Source organism: Festucalex cinctus, chromosome 5 (assembly GCF_051991245.1).
Source record: "Festucalex cinctus isolate MCC-2025b chromosome 5, RoL_Fcin_1.0, whole genome shotgun sequence".
NCBI lineage: Eukaryota > Metazoa > Chordata > Actinopteri > Syngnathiformes > Syngnathidae > Festucalex > Festucalex cinctus.
In genome coordinates, this window is record NC_135415.1 from 17,187,495 (window position 1) to 17,205,989 (window position 18,495).

The following is an 18,495-nucleotide window of genomic DNA, read 5'->3' on the forward strand; positions in this document are numbered from 1 at the left end:
GTATCGTTCCCAAACTTAATCGAACCGCATCGAACCGTTCTGTTCTGAAAGATAATCGTTTTTCAATCGAATCGCAACCTGTGTATCGAGATACATATCGAATCGGCCTCATGTCAGAGATTCCCACCCCTACTAACCACTAGGCCAACATGCTGTCTCATAGATTGTACATGAGCTGATCCAGAGAATCAGTCGCCATCATAAAAACCTGTATGAACTGAAATGTGTGGGTTCAAAATGCTAATATTTGCATCTTGACTGGAATGCATAAGAGGGAGCATAAACTGTAACTCCTCCTCCCTTCACTGATTGCCTGCGCATTAGGGATGGGTGAGTACTGACACCAGGCATCGCTAGTGGACCGATACTGGCCTTATTTGAATATATCGTGTACTCGTAGAGGCTACTAATACCAAGCATTGATACTTAAGGTAAAAAGGCCTGACGTTGAGCAAGTCTGGGGAAAAAAAGTGGTATGGAGCATCCCTATTGTGCACTTAGGAGTTCCTTTTAGGATTCCGCTCTTTGTTTTCAAATCTCTAAATGACTTGGCCTTGCCAAACCTCTCTGAGCTGTTTCATCCCGACACTCCTGCCCGGTGTCACGGGTCAGCTGAGCGATTGCTTCTGGTACTAACAAGTTCAAGTAGAAGCTCAAAGGGGATTGAGATGTTTCTCTTGCTACTCCAGTACTCCTAAAACATGGAACGATCTCCCGGTGCGCATTAAAAAGGCCTCATTGTCCATTCTTAAAAGCTGCCTTCAACCTCATTTTATTGATTGACTTTCAACACAGCATGAGACTCGATCTTATTTGTTGTGATTGCTTATAAGCACCAAGCAAATGTAAAAGTCATTTTCTCATGATGAACTCCGATGAGGGTATATGCAGAAGCAGATTGTTTTTTACTTTGTTAGGAGGCTACTTAGGTCACTACGCCACAATAGGTTTCTATTTTCATGTTCCGAGCTCATAAAAACAAAACACACCTGTGGAGTCAATGTTTTTGATGCATACCGAGCTTAAGCATCATGATATTTGCAGAAATCTCTCAAGATTAGCTGATGTCACGCACGCACTTTGTTATTGGTGCAAGTGAATATGTTTCTGAGCCATGAATAAAATTCAAAGTGGACACTTCTCCAGCTATTCTGTTCCTGTATAAACTTTGTTTGCATGCATAAAACCCGCAGCAATGTTCTCCAACATAATGCGTCCTGTGGCCATTGAATTTGTTAAGTGAGTGCTTTAGCTATGCTAAATTTGCCTAGAAAATAACATTTTACCATAATTTAATTAACTTTTCAAAACATTTTCATAATTTTGATGAATTTTAAAAACATGTACCGCATCATACTGCTTTTATGTTATGTTTATGTCTAATCTGTTCCGAATATTTTTGGTCTATCTCATAACTACTTTAGGTAGCTAAAACATTAGCTTTTTTCCCTTAAGGACTACAGTTGTCACAAAGAACAACAGTCAACATATTGTTAAATGAATACCTCTTTCTTAGCAGCAATCATAACTAGGCATCATTATCTTTATGAGGACAGAATTTTTATGCAGCTCTTTGTGTTGAACATCATTATATTGCCCATCATTTGTGGCCTTTCTGTTTATGTATAACTTCTATTACAATGTTTGGCTATAGTTTTCAGTTCATTAATTTTAGTTTAATAGTTAAAATCCAACAACGTGTTATTCACAGCTACTTAAAATCCACTGCAGAGCCTCTTTTTTTACGCGAGGCTCCTCGAAGTGGTCAGAAGAAGAGAAATGCAACACTTTGTGATTCACGGAGTGGGCACCAGTGATGTGAGCAGCACAGACAGAGTAACTTTGCACACGCTCCTCCCAATAAACCTACTTAAGTGGATTAGCAATGCCACCCTGGGGGCCTCGGCAGACTTAAAGCTCTTATCGCAAACACACCGAAAAACAAAAAAAAACAGACCACTTTTATCGGTACCCAAGGTTGGCGCCCAAAGTGAATTTTGGGAACGCGCTGAGATGTGAGGGATAATCTTGGAAGAATGGGTCAAAAGAAGCATGACGCTCTCGTTCTACATTAATTAATTACTGCTGGGTTTGTTGTGCATGTTGTCAAGATAGCGAAAGGAAAAAAAAAAAAAAAGACTAATGCTGGTTCTTAGTCATGAGGGAGCTGGTTGATATTCAGTCCACCTGTTTGACTGCCACAAAAACAGATGTGCATATCTGAAGTCCACTTTTGATGTTGGACATCGAAGGCAAGTGACCAACACCAACAGAAATGTACATGTATACACTATCATTTCGACTTTTTTTTTTTTCCTCTTTAATGCCCCTCCATTATATGGCCTGTAAATGAAACTGCCGCAACAAAGTGATTTCCCACCGTATCCATATATACTATACATCCTTCTTTACAGGAGCAGAAAACGTTTTTACTTCAAAACTGTTTAAAAAGGATTTTGTATTTAATTTAATAAGTACAACAGATATTGCATTGGCTTTTGACTTTTTTGTTGTTGACTTTTTTTCATGGATGTCACCAAGGAAGGCTAGCAGTGATAACCACAGAACAGGAATAACATAAATCATTTTCTCTTCAAAATGGTTGGAAGATAATGGAATATAAATCATGGAAAGGAGTTATTTCACTGTTTTGTTTTGTTTTTTATTAATTGAAGTAGGACAGAAAATATGAACTATTACAATACTGAGAAGATAGTAATAGTTGACCCGTGAGTTCTACAAAAACAACATGCTAGAAATGATCTGCCAAAAGGTTGATCGGGCATCCTTAAAAGTATCATTTGCTTTCTTAATGCACTCTCGGCAGGGCAAGGCAGCTTTATTCATATAGCACATTTCATTCACAAGGTACCTTAATGTGCATTATATAATAATAGTAATAATAATAATAATAATAATAATAATTATAAATATTTAATATCAAAGACCTAAAAACATTTCAAAACAAAGTACAGAAATAGAACAGCTTACTAAATTTACTAAATGAATTTAAAGTGCAAGAAAAAAACCTCTTAAAATTATTTGGAAGAGCTCAATCATAAGCATGAATAAAAAATATATATTAAAAAAAAAAGGCATAGTTTTTAATCTTGACTTAAAAACATTCACACTTGGCATTGAATTCAATTCCAAATTGTGTTTGTTTGCAGCATAACAGCTAAATGCTGCTTCACGATGTTTGCATTTTGTTTGTTTTCGTAATGATTGGTCGAGTGAGGACTTAAAGTGTGAAAACATTGCTGTTATAAACATACTTTCTTTTAGAAAGTTTGAGGTTCGACTTTAAACTACATCCTCAATAACATTTTTGGCTTCTCTGTCGGAATGAAGACGCGTTGGTGTATATTTTGTGTTTGTGATACTTTGTCACCACTTTCTTTGTGTCTGTCTGCTCATCCACTTACTGTGTTTGTTTTTTTTTGTTTTGTTTTGTTTTATTTTGCAGGTCCAGACTGGCTGATTTCATGGCAAACTGCCGCAACATCCCGCCCACGGTGAGCACCTGTCCCAACCAAGACAATCACCAAGCCTGCCTGACCTCCTACACAAGACTCATCGGTCAGTATCGCCGTGATGGAGTGAGAGTGCGCCTGAATGAGAGAGAGAGAGTGAGAAAAGTAGTGACCCGTTGGGAGATCTCACAATATTTTTCACAAATGTCAGCAGCACTGCGCGATTACGGGAGATGGTTCATGGTCTAGAGAGGAAGAAACAGTGCTGCAGTGCTCTAGTGTTTCTTTTTTCTTTCTTTTTTTATCCTGCGGAGCAGGCGGAGGAGTGAGACTGTCAGCTTTTCCCCGGCGGCTGCGATATCTCCCCCAGCGGCCTGGACATCAGTTTACTACTAAAAGTAATTAGGGAGGCACAGAGAGAGTGTTTACTTAATTAAAAGACTTGATGACCATCTGTTTGCTCATATTAAATGTTGCTCCAACAATGTGCGCAAGCTAATGCACACACATTTTGATAACGGCACCTTGGCGATGACGTGCGGAGATTATACGCGGTGCAAAATTGGAATTCTTTTTGAGCGCACCAGTTGCACGGGTTGCATAGAATGCCTCACAGCGAGGAGATAAGTCACGCTGCTCACACAAAGTGGATGACATCGCTGACTCCTGCTGACAGACCTTTCAAAAGTGAAGTGTTTTGCCGCAGCACTGTTCTCGCCCAACGGCGCGCGCGCGCTTCCTAAAGCACCTGCTTTGTGAAAATATTCATAAGCATAATGGCCTCTTTACATCCGAAATGAAGTATTACAACGAGCGCACGCTTCCCATAAAATCTCAAACAGGACAATGTCATTCCCGCGTCGCCGTGTTTTCGAGCAACTATTTGCAATAAATGTCGGCCATTATTGTCCATTAGTGACCCGTAGATGTTCATTTGAATGTGTGGATGTGTCGGGATGTGTTTGTGTGCGTGCCCGCAGGGACGGACATGACACCCAACTATGTGGACAGCAGCTTCACCCACTGGACCATCTCACCCTGGTGCACCTGCAAGGGCAGCGGAAACCAGGAAGAGGAGTGCGCCAATTTCCTGCGGAGCTTCACCGACAACACTTGCCTGAGTGAGACATGTTTATTCGTTTTCCATCAAATACTGTACTAATGTGGTAAATGAGCAATTTAGATCAGGTTTTGTTCTTCCTTCCACACCAAACTCATCCAACATGGAATTACGGAACAATCAAGTCAGAAAAGAACGAAAGCTTGGAATTAAGGGAATTTAGGGAAATTCTTCAAGAGCCTTCACAAAAATGCTGAATGACTGTCTTGCCATAGTTCTGACCTCTTCTCATGCACTGATCATCTGGCCCACATTGAAGGGGTAAACTCGGTTTGTGCAGTACCTCTCAAAGTGGAGAAATGACACTGACACAATAAAAAGTAGTTATTGTACAGCTTATATAACAGGAGCCCTCAAAATAACTCAAGCCATTAATAGCTAAACCAGTGGCAACAAAAGTGAGAACACCCCCTAAGTGAAAAAGTCCCAATTGAACACATTTACAGATACATTTTCACTTTGGGGTGTACTCACTTTTGTTGCCATGGGTTAGCTATTAATGGCTGCATTTTGAGTTGAGTCGAGTCTTCAATTAGTCTAGCTTTTTTTTTTCCTTTTTTTGGGGGGGGCATAGCTAGAAACCAAAATAACTGAAGAAAGCCCAAGCAAGCATAAGGAGGAGACATCAGATTCAAACCCAGAACTTTAGAACTGTGAGCAGACACATATTGTGCAACTGCATTTATTTATTCAAGTACAACTTGCATCTGAGGAAAAAATGGTGCATGGCATTTTTATCATGGACCACTATTTGAGAAAATACAGTATGTTGGAAGGGCTAAGTGAAACGAAAAAAAAAAAAAAAAAAGATTACTGTAACGTCAAGTCGTAATAAAATTTGTCAGCTCTACACTTTCATTCAACTTCAACAGACGTCTTTTTGCCAGCTGATTAAGTTGGAATTAGTGAATTAAGTTTGTCAGAAAGAATTCACTTCTTTTCTCCGCTCATCCTTCCTTCGGGCCACATCTGCCCCAGACCTTAACACAAAAGAAACCATTTGCATGTCATTTTCACTGGCAATCTCAGGCTTATCGCTTACGGGAGAAAAGTGTCATAAAAATCCAGCGCATAATTAAATAATACATATCTCCTGTACATCTCGTGCTCACGAAGACAGCGGCTGCAGCTCAACAAGGCGCCGGGCTCAAACGTCCTTGCTTCTCTTTCAGCCAGAAGCAGAAAATCCTTCCTTGATACGGTGGCGCTCGGTGCGACACGACACCTTTAACATGTTCCACCGCGTGGATAAATGCTTTCAGACCATTTCAATAGATTGCAGGGGTTCCCTTTTAGCTGAATGTGCAAGATGAGGGATGAGCTGAGGAGGCGTCTTGAAAAATAACACCGAGAATGCAGCATCTCCCCCTCTGCAGTCAAGGAGAACGGGCGATAAACTTCGACACACCGGGGAGGGGAAGGTACACAATGCTGCGTTTGCTATAGCAACCGCACTCCAAGAATGGAGTAGAAATGTAGAAAGTGTTTATCCTGCATCCATCTCTGCAGTTATAGCAATGGAGGCTTCGGCTAAATGTTAAAGAGGGTAGTTATCCAGAATCCAAATGTACAATAATTGCCTATCATTTCAACCATTTAGAAGTACTTTTAAAAGTGCAGTACAATTTGCATGTGAAGAAAATGTGACCAACTTATGATAAGTCTTTTCCAAGAGCATCTGCACAGCAGCATTTTACATCTCATGGCCCGCTACCAAAAAAATGTTGTAACAAGTATGAATACTTAAATAATAATTTAGTAATCCCTTCTTAACTTACTCAATAACATTTTTATTGTACCCTAGTATCTAAATATATAATGGTGCACACAAAAACAAAAAATTAACAAACATTATGTGCCTCTGTACATTTTGGGTGATGAGTAGAAATCACACAAATTCATGTTAACAGTAAAGATCATACTTTAAAAAACAGGTACACGTTGTGTATGATAATATATAATAAAATATATTTGAGTATATTTAATTAAAATTAGTCTGTTTATACCATGATTTATGATTTATTATATAGCATATGGACCTCTGGAAATTATACCACATTACCAAATATGGTAAAAAAAAATGAATCTTAAAAAACACATGCACTGCATCTTAAAGCAGGGATAACAGGATTAGTTTGGAATTTATATATATATATATATATATATATATATATATATATATATATATATATATATATATTTATTTATTTATTTATAAATTAATTAATTTTTAGAGCAGGTTTATTTTTTTCAAAAATGTTTAAAAAATTAATTTAACAAAAATGTTTTTTGTTGACCAATTTTAGTTCTACCGCTCGAACAAAAAAAGTTCTTAAATTCTAGTTAATTATTGTATTTGTTTTTCATTTGAAATGCATCAGCTATCACCACAGTGCAGCATGTTTATCTCCAGTACATGTCAAGGGTAAACTCATTGGACAATTCATTAGGTACAGCTTCACACAAAACACTCAAACTAATGTACCCTTAAGAAATTAATGATGCTGTTGCTCATTGACTTGTCTGGGAGTTCCTAATTTAAGTCCATAGTATTTGCATAAACAAAGTGCAGTAAAACACAGCTACGCATGACAGGTATTCATAAAACATCATATTATTGATGTGTTTGTTGGTAGAGTTGTGTAGAAATCCACTGCAGCATATTTAGTGCAGTACACTAAGACCAAATATTAACTATCCCTATCCATATTCCAGCACAGTAATCTTAAAATCAAAAAGGCAGATTTTTTTCTTCTACTGGACCCCATAATGTGTCCAGCGCATGTATACATGTTAGTATGTAGCTGCACAGTATTGTGCAAGTGAAAACACCTACCTACACCAACCGTGTTTGTGTCCGGCAGGATTAGCCATGTGGGATCGTTTCACCTTTTATTCTACGCCGTTTTGAATTTCATCAGTGGTATAAAATCTATTCCAAGTCATCTCTGCATGCTGACCTTATAATGGAGGTGGTTGCCAAGCAATTATATGCCTTCTCTCCTCCTGGCTGAGCAAAGAGACACAAGCGTCTCGTGTTTTAAACGGTTGAGAAGCGAAAAGGTACGCCGCCGCCACTATTTTGCCACGTGTCTGAAAAGCTGAGTGAACGGGCGTTTATCACATTTTTGCAGAGCCTCGCACATGTGCTTAGACACAACAAATGCTCTGAAGGCGAAGAAGCACCTCATATGTATTCACAGGCTAATGCTGCCCCGTTCGAGCCGACTGATTGGCTTGTTTTAAAAAAGATCCCATTTCTTGGTGCGAGCATTGATCGCTAAACAAATTGGGGCTCATCATCTCAAAGTGTGGGCGCGTCGCTGCAATTGTGTCCGTGCGCCGTAGAATGAGCAGCATTAAAGCTTCCTTATTGAGCGGGGGACACGAACCAAAGATTTGATGAGCATGTCTATTGAATCCCTGAGGATTTTCTTTGCAGAAAGTTAAATTGACTACATGAGCACTTACATAAGGAGGGCGCATCTTTGATTATTGAACACGGGCCAGCGTCGCTATTCTGTGAGAGGAAAATCCTGAGCGGCCTCCCCGGTGACAGATTTTAAAACACAAATCTCAGATTGATTTTGATTAGTTTGGCATACGACTCTTAATCCCACTGACGAATCAAAACGTTTTGGCTCGCCGTAGTCCTTGTCACTCCCCAGTCACACTTTGCTTGCCAAAGATTGGGCGGGCGAGCGAGCGAGTTGTTGGCTCGCTGGCGTGTTAACTGGCTTCTTCAAGTCACAATCCGTGCATCTGTATCTCTTACAGGAAACGCCATTCAGGCCTTTGGGTACGGTCTGGATTACATGGCGAGCAAGAACGAGTCTGTCCCCGACCCCTCGGCCACGGTGAAGACGAGGCCGGATCGGTTGGCAGCGTCCACCGAGCCTCCCTTTGTGACCATTGTGAAGGTAACGTGCATCTTATTAATTCAAGCACCACAAGTATTTATAATAATGTGACCACCAGTGTTGGGAACATTACGTTATAAAAGTAATTAGTTACTCAATACTTACTCAAAATAGTAACTGGGTTAGTAATTGAATTACTTCATAATAAAAGCAACTTGTTACCACACAAAGTAACTATTTTCACTACTTAAAAAAAATGTTTATATCAAATAGTTCGGATTTTTGTTTTATTTTTATTATTGCACATTTTACATATTTACATCCTTATTATATTATTAAACTATATTTTTATTTTTTATATAAGACATTCAAATTATATCTAGGCTATATAGGGTGTTTTCAATTATTTTTGTGAATATTTATGTCACACAAATGTCTCACTCCATAATGACAGATATGTTCGACCATTGCCAAATACTACAGGAAGCAGAAAAAAAGTGATATATGGTGATATGGAAATAATGACAGTTTAAACTGTGGTGTTCCCAACACTGGTGACCACTGACCAAACATGCGGATTTTGTCAGCCCCATTGCTTTTACGTGGGTGTTTTTTTTTTTTTTTTTGTCCAGTCAAAAAGAAAATTGTTTGGGCCATGTCAATCACACAGTTCATCAATCATGGGAAATGTAGTCCTATTAGCCTAATGCTGAGATTGCTGGTCAAGCAAGCCAAACGCAAGCTGAGCTTTTCTGGCAGTATAGTTCCGATGTTACAAAGCGGGACCAGCGTGAGGTAAACGGCACAGTCACCGACCAAGATAACATTTAGCATTAGCTAAATCAGATTGACTAGCGATTAAATTTGTTACAAATACTTCCTGGTGAGAAGTTTCAGCTAAATGTAGTGCCAACCAAAAACAAAATTCTTGACAATGATATGTTCTATGTAGCTCCACTAGTGTAAATACAGTATTCTGACTAATAATGTGTTTGTGGATTATGAATAAAGCAGCAAAATGCACCCATTTTTATCCACCAGGTGGCAGCCATTTTGTTACTTGCTGTCAACTGGAAGTGACATCACAGTTGCTTGGGGCTCAGGTAACGACCGATTGTGGCTCAGCTGTTTTCTGAATTTGATCATGTGACGTTCGCAAGCCTGGCCCCGATTGATCGTGTGGCAAGTGGCAAAATGGCCGCACCCCGAGATGGATAAAAATGGCAGCATTTTGCCACTTACAGTAATTCATATTCCACAAACACACTAATCAGAATGCCGTGTTTAGACTAGTTAGGGGGGTGGTGCATACAACATATTATTGTCAAGAAAAGTTTTGGGTTGACTTCCTCTTTAAGCACCACATTCATATGCAGTATGCATTGTGTGGAGTTTATCTACGGGTGAAATAAAGGTTTGTCTCGGCGCATCGGTTGGTACATCCCAGCAGTCTTTGCATACATTTGTCAAAATAGGCCTATTACTTGAAGAACCACAAAATCACCCCTCAACTCGGCAACCATGAAAGGAGGATTTTGCGGCGGTAAAGCCGAGCGCGCCACGCCGTCCAAATTCACATCAAATTCAATCTTTATGCCTCTTAAAGCAATTGGCACATCAGATCCCACGTTTCATGATAAGACAGTTTGTGCGACGCCCAAGCTGATGACATCTGTTGAAATGTTATATTTCTCCCGCACAGAATGGAACGGTGAAAGGAAATGGAAGTGGGGGTTTTAATCTGGATTAGAGGTTCTCAAATACTGGCCCTGGGCCTCTTTCTCTACTGAATACCGTCTCCTCGGAAAACCGCAGTCAAGTCGACTGGAACTGGGTTCAACGTCTGGTGCGGAAAAAGCGCACAAATGTTTGTCTTTTAATAGAACGCTGCATCAGTTTGCGTTCAAATAAAGTGTGACAGAAATGACAGAAACGTACTGCCAAAAACTCCCCCTCTGTCTCTCTGGTAGAGGGAAGAAATATTTCACGCTGTGCTCTCGGCTAGGCGACATTTTCCTTTTTCCCCCCTGTGCAGCCTCTAGTTTAAAACTAATGATGTTTTCTCACCTTTGCAGGAGACCTGCTTACAAATCTTGGCTAAATGAGACTTAGCCGTGTTGCAATCTGCTGATTGTGATGCTAATTTTATATTTTTGTGTGGTTGGAGTCAAATCAAAAGTGGAATGTTTATGAATGCATGAATGCATGCCGAATGAATGGGCATTAATATTATTTATCTTGAGGCTTTCCAAGGGCCTTCATGTCATTGAACGCACCCGAGTCACGCGGTATTGTATGACGCCCCCGCATAGTTGTGAAGACATTTTAACCTGGAACTACGGTTGTAACGAGAACAAACAGTAACAATGAGCTGCATTGTTGAAAAATGTGCGTGGATGGATGGATGGATGGATGTGGAAGTGATGAGGATGAGGGGAAGTTCGGGGGGGAGGTGGCGTTGTTTTCGCCTGAAGGTTTGTGTGTACATGACAGTATTGATGCACCGATCTGTGCCCGTCTAACAGCGGCGCGACGTTTAATTTATTGTAAAAATGGTAATTAGGAAACAATAAGACGTGTGATTACTCAAGCAGGAAGTCTATAATTAGTGAGTGAGCTACGGGGACATTTTGGGCGGCCTTTCATTCTACGCCCGGCAATTAAAACTTGTCAGACCTGGATGACAGATAAATTGGGAGAACCTTGTTTGACTCCTGTTGGCAGAGGACGGTAATGGACTTCCAAGCGAGCTCAAAACATGGGGACGGACGCATGCATGGTTGAATAGATAGTTAGACGCATGCATGCGTGGATGCTTGGTTGGGCAGATGGACGTTACCGTGCAAAAGTCGGAGGCCGCCATTAGGCTTGTTGTTTTTGTAATACTAATGAACCAACACTCAACAACTTGAATGGCGCTCAGTACAAAGAACACAGACCTCTACAAATGCTTAAAGGGAAAGTTAAAAAATAAAAATAAAATCTTGATTGATTGATTGATTGATTGAAAAATTCTTGCAGTCACACTAAGTCTAAATAGGGTATTCTGGTTAATATTAGTGCTAGTGGAATTGTGAGTTAAGCAGCAAAATCTAGCAGTTTTTATAAATATCAGAAGGCGGCCATCTTGCCACTTGCAGTCGCATGAAAATGACATCACAGTTGTTCTGGTCTGAGGTAACAACCAATCACAGCTCTGATTCAGAAAACAGGTGAGCTGTAGTTGGTCAGTGCCTGAGACCTGAGCGACTGTGATGTCATCATCAGCCGACAGCAAATGGCAAAATGGCCGCCCCCTGAGATGGATATAAACGGCTGGATTTTGCCGCTTAACTCATATTCCACAAATGTAATAGTAATCAGAATGTCATGTTTAGACTAGTGAGGTCACATCTAACATATTATTGCAAAAAAATGTTTAACGTTGCCGTCCACTTTCACTGATATGAAAACTGTTAACTGCCCAATGAACCCTTGAACTTGAGAAAGCGCTGAAAAAATAAAATGGTGACAGCTCAGGCCAGTTAGGAGGTTACTCCAGCACGGCGATGGACTTCTCAGACAGAAACTGTCAGATGCTCATGAGGACATTCTGAGCAGGTCCGTTTATCATGGCGACCCAGTCCTGAAACTTTAATGACACACCTTGTAGTCACACCTTGCATTCTTTAGTTTACGCCTGAATTTCATTGCTACAATGGCAATGCAATGCAAAAAGTCGGTCCTAATGTTATTGAACACTAAATATATCTATGAAACACTTAATCACTACGTATATATTTCTTATTCAAGTTCTTATGAATAACAAAAAGAGTAGATAAATCTTTTTTTTTTCTTCCTGCTCTCTATTTACAATGTGTTCAAGAAACATTGTGAATTCATGATGTATTCTATGTGGAAATGAATCTTTTCCCTATTAATGCTTCATAATATTCCTCTTTCGTGGCCCACAATAGGGACATTCCAAACATTTAAACATTAGCTAAGGAAGACAATCTATGAATATCAATGTATGCATACTTCAAAAAATACAAGAACAATAGTTTGAATTGCATGATTTACTTACATCCGTTGTTATGTTGAACTTTCGGTTAAAGAGAAAAATATGGACACGAGTAGTTCTATTATTTATGTAACCGTCGATCTATTTCACAAAGGTAATAAATGACTCCACAAGTAGGCTACTTCTGGAAGCAATCAACAGGAGGAAAAACAAATAATAAAAATTCAAACGAGTATGTGTAACAAAGCAATTTCCTCCTCAAAATGAATCACACTTCATTGAAGTGACATTTGATGACTGAAAATCAATTTGGAAGATAAGAATCATCTGTCAGTCTCACTTCTCCAGGTTACAAAACATGACTTAACATTTTGACCTGTGACAAATTCATTGTTAACTTAAATATAAAACCATCAAATGGTACGGTGGACACCAGTTCATGCATCAACCCTCTGCAAAGTTTGGAATTTTTTGGGGTGCAATCCTTCAAACTGGATCTTTGTTATTATTTAATGTGGAAAGCATAAAAGAAATGCTCACAGTAATGCATAAGCAAATACATAGCTGCGGGTTTACTGTACATCAATACATTGTGGGCACACGCGTACGGCTGGAAGAATGGATTCATGCATGGATTCGCGCTTGATTAAATAATATATGCATGTATGAAGAGCAAGCCAAACGCTAACCTCTGATATGAGGTGCAGTCAGCGAGAAGTGCAGAAAGTGTGTGTGACTCAGCCCGCTCAGGTCAGTCATACTGAGCCCTCAACAGCTCATTTGGATGCGGAATTATTCCACACGTCACTTCCACTTCTGACTGTGGGCTTTTTATCCCATGCTCACTGAGTAAACATGTGGGCGGAAAGCTCCGTCCTGTGAGCTTTGGAGCTCTCAGGGGGAGACATGATGTATACTATGGCGCTCATATTGCTAAGATTTCGAAAGAGAGGACTAGTTATAGGGGCGCTTGCTAATTAAAAAAAAAATAAAAACACTTTTTCCATATTGTTAAAACAATGGATGAACAGTTAATTAAATTGAAATCAACATCACAATGTTGTAGATCGCAATTATCAGATTGCGAAGGCTGCAGTTTAAAATGTCTCATTTGGTCAATTGGTCGGCTTATGGTATATTCTTATTTTATTTATTTGTTTATAGTGAATAAAGTAAACTGATGTGAGCATATCGCTAATAACAGATTAAAAAAAAAAAAAAACTGACATACTAATTCATGTTTCATTTATCTTTATTTTAGCATAAGTCAATCCATAAGACCAACACCATATATGTATAATATTTATTTTACTGGTAATTTATTTGTTTGTTTAAGAAAAAAATAAAAAGGAAGAGGGCATTGGGAAAAAAATAATTAGGGCATAAAAAATATTGATTAAATCAGCCAATTAATTTAAATATATATATATATATATATATATATATATATAAAACGCATCTTGTAGCTGATTTTATTTTTGAGAAACCACTGCACACAGGAAAAACACCCTATCAGACAGAAGGCGACTGATGAGGTCCCGTACTATTTATACATAAAAAAAATAAATAAATAAAAAATAAATACATTTTAAAAAAGCATTTGAACACGGGTGTGTAGACTTTTTTTTTTTTTGGACCACAGTCATATCATATGTGATTTCCAGCTCAATTAAATTAAACCAATACTGGAAAAGCTGCTAATAAAACCAAAAAACAAAGAAAAAAAACTGCAGTGTCAACGTCATGATCAATAACATCTACTCGTGTACGAACCTTCTCGATGACAACAAGGACGCGCTTTTGTCAACAATTTCTTGCCTGGCAAAAGTTGGCGAGCTGCCCGCGTGCGCATGCGGGTGCGCGATCTCGAGTAAACAAGTGCGTGTTTGGACATTGTCTGTCTCCGTCACGGTGTCTAAATGTGTGGGTGTGTTTACGCCTTCTCAAAGGCCTCGGTGCATGTGTGGCTATTGGCTGCAGCCGCAGATCTGGACTCATGTCAACAGGCTGCTGCCACACATGGCTGCCCCTGCTAATTAATTGGCTTTTAGTTGCAGATGTGTCTGGTGCATTGTCAAAGCTACCCATGGCTTTTTTTTTTTTTTCACCCTCATCATTTTTGGCAGCCTTTGGTTAACCATTTATTTGTGAGTCAGGCTCTCTATCTTTTCAAGGAAAGAAAAATGTCTTTCACCTGTAATGATAATTCAATGACTTTCTCATTATTTATATTCTCCTCATAGCTCATTCCATGCAAGATGAGTTGCGGAGAGATAACGTCATTTGTCCCTGGACGTACGGGGAAATGGCACGGAGCGCAATTTCTGCAAAAGGTTACTTTGGAGGAGATGAGTTGAGGGGACGCTGGAGTACAAAATGTTTCATGTTCCTTATGATGTGTTTCTGTATTGCTGCGACGCTGAAAATGATGCCTCCCGCAAATTGAGCGAGACTGTTTTAACTTGAAGGCAAACTGTTACGCTTTTGTGCTACGAGAAGCCAAGAAAATTGGAAAAGTTCTCCAAATGCCAATTGTTCCCGGGAAGATAAAAAAAACTAAACAAAAAAAAACACACACACATAATCAGGCTATTGTTGTGCGTAGCAATAACATAGCAACTCTAGAGGCCAGGCATTTTAATATCTGGACTGACGCAGTCCCATTGCTCTTTGTTATAATGCGACCAGTGTGGCACATTTCTCTCATTTTGCACACTATGCGAAAAGTTCCATGAGCATTGTCTGTTTTTTTCCCCCTATCAAACCACAAACAACGATTTTCCTTTTAACTGTGTCGTTCTGACCTCTTCCCATGATAATTTATGCCTAATGAAATATTGAAGCGAATCCCCGGGCGGCGCTAGCTTCACTAGCTTGGCTTGATAGCATGTTTTTTTTCTTCTTTTAAATAAACTCTGGATTAAAAAAAAAAAAATGGGTTGGCTTGACCTGAAAGAGGCAACATACAAAGCGGCGCGAGCTACAAATGTGCACGCATCAACACATTTGCTCGAGTGAAAATTTGCTGGATGGTGCAGCACACATGCTCAAACACTGATCCACTTCAAGAGTCAATACATTTTTCACTTTACAATCAATCGGCAGATTTCACTGCTACAATATTGCAAACAAGATGCAGAGATAAAATAAACAAACGCACTAAGATATGTGGTGTCGTTTGTGTGCGAATTTGTTTTGAGCTGTGAAAAAAAAATAGCTGTCACGACCACTTCCTGTTAGTGAAATGCCAACGTACCCATGTAATTAAGGGCTATTTATACCCTTAAAGAGGATGTCAACACCCTCCACCACCACCTTTTTTTTTTTTTTTTTACAAAAATATGTTCTATGCACCCCCACTGGTCTAAATATGGTATTCTGGTTATTATTGCGTTAGTGGAATATGAGTTAAACAGCAAAATCCAGCTGTTTTCATCCATGTCAGGGGGCAGCCATTTTGCCATCTTGCTGTCGACTGAAGATGCCGTCAATGTTGCTCAGGGCTCAGGCAATGACCAATCACAGCTCACCTGTTTTCTGAGGCTGAGTTGTAATTGGTTGTTACCTGAGCAACTGTGATGTCATCTTCAGTCGCTCGACAGCAAGTGGCAAAATGGCCGCCCCCTGAGATAGGTAAAAATAGCTCTATTTTGCTTCAAAACTCTTATTCCACAAATACATTAATTAATCAAAAAGTCATGTTTAGACTAGTGAGGTCACATATAATATATAATTGTCAAGAAATGTTTAAGGTTGACTTCCACTTTAAAAAGCAATCATTTCAAAAACAGTTGTTACCAATAAACCGACATTGTCAATGCAACACAATACTCTTTCATCGAGTTCCATGCTGTCCATAATGTGACAATGCATCTGCAGAAAATATTGTTCCGTGTGTTGACTTCGGTGTCCATGATAATTTACTACTGCAATCAATGTACTGTAAACTTCCACCAAGTATATTGAACCAGAGGCTTGTAGCAACCTATAATGTAACCTTTACCTGAAGATGTAATAAAATTTCTACTTGTTTTAAAATATAATATAAACCCAATAATGTAAAAATTGTATTAATAATGAAAAAAAGAAAAACATTTTCAAGCATTATATTTATTGCAGGGTGCCATGTTCATTTTCTCTAACAAAACCAAAACTCTGATTGACTCCTTGATTGTTACACAATAAAACATGAATAACATTTAACTGCAACACTTAGCACTCCCAGAAGACTTTGCAGTCGAGCAATTCTAATCAAGTGGGCGGAGCTTAACTTGCTTGACTCTCCAGTGTTGGTTTGACTCTAAATAAAAAAACGGTCTAATAACTCTAACACTGACCTCCATTTAAAACACACAATGCTAAAAATACACATTAGGAGTTGAAATCAACTCTGAAAGATTTAACACCAAAATTTTGACACTCCAGTTTTTGCTGTTTATGCATAGATTAATTATGCTTAGATGAATTTTGGACTGAAAATGAACATATGTCAAGTTTTACATTATCAGTTTTTTGTTTTTTTGGGGCACACCTGAACATTTAATAAATCCCCAATAATGTAATAAGGTTTATTTTATTGGTAAAAATGTTATTCAGGATTTTTCCAATACATTATTGTTTTAGCATGATTTGAAAGCTACCAAGGTTTGTTGCACATTTCATATTTTGCAAAGATCAGCTAATAAGTTGTTGTTGTCTACGTGATGGTCGAATGTAGCAAAACGTAACATGACTGTTCATCATTCATCAGTATGAATGAAGTATGTATGAAGATAGCGAAGATGTTCAAGTGTAGAAATAATACATTTGAAAATATGTTTTTTACTTGATATTCATACCAAAATGAGCCTCACGCATTGACGATTTGTACTCTCTGACTCATCATTTTCCTCCTTCTGCTCGGACGGCATGCCCGGTGTCACCTCCGCCCCGAATCAAATGCCACGACATGAGAGCGAGTACCTGAGTCACGTCTAACCTTTACACGTCTAACTCTCTCTCCCTTTCCGTGTGTGTCCCTCCATGCGCTCAGTATCCCGAACCGAGAGACGGCGGCGGGCCCGGCAAACCTCAGGGCCTGCCAGGGGATCACTGCGCCTGCGTGCGTGCCAACGTCTGGGCTCTGCTTCCCGGCCTGGCTTTGGCTCTGCTCCGGGCTCAACATGCCTTATAGAAGTGCCAGGAGGGGGAAAAGAAGTCACCCTCCCAAAAAAAAGCAGAAGGTGTTATTTCTCTGACTGATATTAGGAAGGTGACATCGTTGGACATTTGATATGAGAGAAAAAAAAAAAAAAAACTTTAAAAGGGGAGAATGAAAAAAATAAAATAAATGGAGGGTTGAAGTTGACTTTCATTTGGTGTCAACCGACGACGGACCACATGGATAGAACACATGGCTTTACTAAAAGGACCCTCGCTGGCATGAGGGCCATCCGCCCCTCCCACAAGGACCTTTCGACAAAGGAGGGAGCCATGACGATTTGACAAAGAGAAAGCGATCAATGAGAAGGTTTAGAAAGAAACACGTTTCAGCTATCAGTCTCCTTTTTACTGTCTTTGGGTTGTTGACTTGAGGGGGCCCAAAGGATGTTGATTACAGCGTGTTTATTGTAAACTGTAATCTGTAAAACCTACTCAGTGTTCTCAGTGTTGATATCGTATCGGTGACCATTAAAAAACACACCAAAAAAAAAAAAAAAAAAAGAAAAAAAAGAAAAGAAAAAAAAAACATTTTGGGTGTCCCAGTGCAGTTTGACGGGAGACGGTCAAATGTTGTTCTTTGCTCATTTGAGATGTTGCTGTTGACCATCATGGCAGTATACCATACATCCTCTTGCACATGTGAATATTTGTCTCTATGTATTTAATGAAAGGGGAAAAAAAATGGAAAAACAACTCCTTGCTTTCTTTCTCTCAGCCAAAATGATATCTGCAGTACCGTCAAACTATGATGACTGTGTGTTGACTTTGGAATGGATTTGCTACTTATGTAAGGCCTTCATTATCTGCGTTTCAATGTGTCTATATAAGGAATGATGA

At 39.2% G+C, this 18,495-nt stretch overlaps 1 protein-coding gene across 1 annotated transcript in view; it reads left to right on the plus strand.

Moving 5' to 3' along the window:
* Window positions 1–17,964, plus strand: part of LOC144018761 (GDNF family receptor alpha-2-like) — a 76,612-nt gene extending 58,648 nt beyond the window's left edge. The window contains exons 5-8 of the mRNA XM_077521298.1: window positions 3,467–3,579; window positions 4,454–4,594; window positions 8,371–8,513; window positions 17,489–17,964. Coding sequence (XP_077377424.1) covers window positions 3,467–3,579; window positions 4,454–4,594; window positions 8,371–8,513; window positions 17,489–17,629 — 538 coding nt within the window. The 3' untranslated portion in view covers window positions 17,630–17,964. The remainder of the gene's footprint in view (window positions 1–3,466; window positions 3,580–4,453; window positions 4,595–8,370; window positions 8,514–17,488) is intronic.
* Window positions 17,965–18,495: the final 531 nt, after the last annotated feature.